The sequence below is a fragment of the Netta rufina genome (assembly GCF_964035555.1).
Source record: "Netta rufina genome assembly, chromosome: 1".
In the NCBI taxonomy this organism is placed as follows: domain Eukaryota; kingdom Metazoa; phylum Chordata; class Aves; order Anseriformes; family Anatidae; genus Netta; species Netta rufina.
In genome coordinates, this window is record NC_140123.1 from 125,182,491 (window position 1) to 125,186,192 (window position 3,702).

General features: G+C 41.4%; 1 protein-coding gene across 1 annotated transcript; it reads left to right on the forward strand.

Annotated features, from left to right (window-relative positions):
- Positions 1 to 2,471: 2,471 nt before the first annotated feature.
- Positions 2,472 to 3,005, forward strand: LOC311216432 (epidermal differentiation-specific protein-like; the record flags this gene model as incomplete). Its single annotated transcript, XM_084297968.1, has 1 exon — positions 2,472 to 3,005. The coding sequence occupies one exon, from the start codon at positions 2,472 to 2,474 to the stop codon at positions 3,003 to 3,005; it is 534 nt and encodes a 177-aa protein (XP_084154094.1).
- Positions 3,006 to 3,702: the final 697 nt, after the last annotated feature.

The following is a 3,702-nucleotide window of genomic DNA, read 5'->3' on the forward strand; positions in this document are numbered from 1 at the left end:
CAGAACTATCATCCTGGACTTCCAGAGGGCAGACTTTGATCTCTTTAGGAGACTGGCTGGTGAAGTCACTTGGGAGGCAGTCCTGAAAGGCAAAGGAGTCCAGGAAGGCTGGTAACTCTTCAAGAAATAAATCCTAATGGCACAGGAGCAGGCCATCCCCACACGCCAAAAGATGAGCCAGTGTGGAAACCAGCCTGGCTGAACAGAGAGCTGCAGCTAGATATCATGAAGAAAAAGAGGTTTTATGACTTGAGAAAGAAGGAGAGGGCCACTCAGGAGGACAAAACGGCATGGTGATGTTGTGCAGGGACAAAATTAGAAGGACCAAAGCCCAATTTGAAGTCAGTCTGGCTATTGCTGTTACAGACAATTAAAAAAAATAAAAAATCATTAATATATAAGCAAGAAAAGGAGGACTAAGGAGAATCTCCATCCTTTATTGGTTGTGGGGGAAAACATAGTGACAAGAGATGAGGAAAAGACTGAGGCACTTAATTCCTTCTTTGCCTCAGTCTGCAGTAGCAAGACCAGCAGTTCCCCAGGTACCCAGCCCCCTGAGCTGGTAGGTAGGGACGGGGAACAGAGCAAAGCCCTCATAATCCACAAGGAAGTAGTTAGGGACCAGCTTAACCACTTAAATGTATGCAAATCTATGGGACTAGATGGGATCCACCCAAGAAGGGTGCTGGCAGAAGTGTTCACCAAGCCTCTTTCCATCATTTATCATCAGTCCTGACTATCAGGGCAGGTCCCAGTCAACTGGCAGCTAGCAAATGTGACACCCATCTACAAGAAGGGCCAGAAGGAGAAACTAGGAAACTACCAGCCTGTCAGTCTGAACTGCCAGGGAAGGTAATGGAACAGATTATCTTGAGTGCCATCACACAGCACTTACAGGTCAACCAGGTGATCAGGCCCTGTCAGCAAGGGTTTATCAAAGGCAGGTCCTGCTTGATGGACCTGATCTTCTTCTACCACAAGGCGATGCACTCAGTAGATGAGGGAAAAGCTGTAGATATGCTCTAACTAGATTTCTGTAAGGTTTTTGACACCATTTCCCACAGCATTCTCCTGAAGAAACTGGCTGCTCAGGGCTTGGACATGAGTATGCTTAATTGAATTAAAAACTGGCTGCATGGCTGGGCCCAAAGAGTAGTAGAATTGAAGTAGTAATACAGATAAATCATGAAACTAGTTTTATAGCAACAAATAAATTGCACTTTCATTTAGGAGTTAATTGAATATTTTACTAGTTTTTTACATACAATATTGTGAGTTGTGAAATGCTGTCAAAACGGCCCACACCTATTTCTAAAATAATTCTCAAATGCAGTGTCAGTCATGAATTGAAAGACTCACTCTAAGTGCCTGAGAAGCTAAAAGAAAAAAGAATGTCTCAAACATGTAGCACAGAGTGGTGATATGGTCAGAAAAGAGGACCTGCTAGGGCTGGATAGTGCCAACTTCCTTGTTCTGGGTAACCTTCTGAGACAACTTTTAGTGTCCGTGGTTCTGGCAGTTGCAGTAGGAAAGGTGCTAGCAACCCCCTCTTCTGCCCCCCCCCCCCCCAATTCCTCCTTCCCCTTGAGAAGGTTCTGGGTCACAGGATGCACATATTACCATACAAAGCAGGAACTGGAGGTGGGGACTAGCTGTAATTAGGACACAAAGTGAGAACTGGAGTTGGGTCCAGCATATAAATAGTGCGACTCAGAAGGGCTTTGTGTGCACCCACCACCATCGCAGACAGAACAGGAACTGGACCAGAGACATCGCTGGAACCCAGGGTGGTAATCTGGAGCTTTCCTTTACCATCTTTCTCTGTCTCCCTCTCTCTCTCCTATGCTATGGCCCATTCAGCCCTATGTGAGATAACGAGATATAAATAGCTCCCATTATAGATAGGAAGGTTTGATCAATTTCTGCCAGAAGAGCTTTTGCTATTTTATTAACTTTTGCTAAAATTAATAGCACCAAACAATACATTTGAATTGAAAAGTTTTATGTCACTTCAATTTCCTCCAAGGGTAGCATGAATGTTGGCAGTCTCCAAGAGGGTTTTCTAGGACAGCCCTCTCCAGGCCCCCACACAAATCACCAGTCCTATATTTGAATTAATTATTTATTAAATAGAATATTCCATTAAGTTACTAAACTTAGATATCATTTGAACACATACCAATCTACACAACTAACCAAGACCTGAGAGATTTGACGCACATCTTGTTTTACTCTTAATTTTTTCTTCCAAATTCAAATTTCTACATCTTGCCCTCAGTTTCGTCCAACAGCTGTTTTATTCATTCTTTGCTAAAACTGTTTTAATTGTCCCATTCTTCTTTTTTCCTCTCCATTGCCTTGTGTCTTTCGTGGAAACACTTCTTACAATTATTTGTTTTCTGTTTTCCTTTTCTGCAGGCTGTCATCTGACTTCTACAGCAAGAAATCGAAATTACAGAAACACTGCTGAGATGGGGAAAATCATCATTTATGAGCACGCCAACTTCCAGGGGTACTCCAAAGAACTCACCAGAGACGTTGCCAATCTGAAAGATGTAGATTGGAATGACTGTATCTCCTCAGTGAAAGTAATTGGACAGCCTTGGGTGGCTTATGAGCATGCCAACTATAAAGGCCGGTTAACAGTATTTGAAGAGGGAGAGCATAGCTTTGTTGGTAGAGAGTTGAATGACAAGATCTCTTCCCTGATGTTGATTACTGAAAGTTTACAAAATCCACAGATCACTATCTATGAACATGACCAATATCAAGGGAAGAGCAGGGTGATAAGAGAAGCTACCAATTTGGCTAGGGGTCATGACAATGACATGGCATCTTCTCATAAAGTGCAGCGAGGTGTCTGGCTGTTGTGTGAACATAGCGATGGAAGTGGTTTTCGCTACATTGCACGAGAGCATGAACACCTTCCAAGTTACAGAGCAATTAATTTCAATGACAAGCTTTCATTTCTGCGTCCCCTTCTCCCTGGAAAGTATTGTCACTGATGGATTGCAAATTCTGAAGTCCTAAGGGTAGATGTAGCCCTAGCAAGAAAGATGGGACCTAGATCTCTCTACATTTTTTATTTCCCCTTGTGCCATAGAAATACTGAATGGGAGAGCTCTCTTTTATGCTATGCTGCTGATGTGTATTTCTCAATCCTGTCTGGCACTGTTCTCCTTCCCCATGATCCCAATGAATATAAGAACTTTCGTATTTAGTCATATGAAAAAAACCTCAATGATAAGAGATGATCTTGTAGTGCGTAACCTATTAAACCTGTAACTAGCATTCCAAAGTACTAAACCATGTAATGTGAAAATGTTGCATGTTACTTCTGTTGCTATATGCATAATCACATATATAGTGTATAACCAGAACTGCTGACTTTATATTCTTCTTTACAGTGCTCTTTCTTCACAATGACCTCTGCAATATTTTTTCTATTCCATTTTGCATTGTTAACAATAAAGAAGATACTATAGTCAACAATGGCTTTATTTTATATATTGTTTGTGTTTTAACAGTTAATATTGCCCTTATGTGATGAATTATGATGAGATTTCCATGTATTAAGAGAATGGTTCACACAGTCAGATCCATGAAAAAGATTTTGAAGTTTTCTGGAAGGTTTTATTTCCTTCCATTTTCATTTGTCAGTAACATTAGTTTCAGGAGTAACTCAATGTGATGTCACCCAAC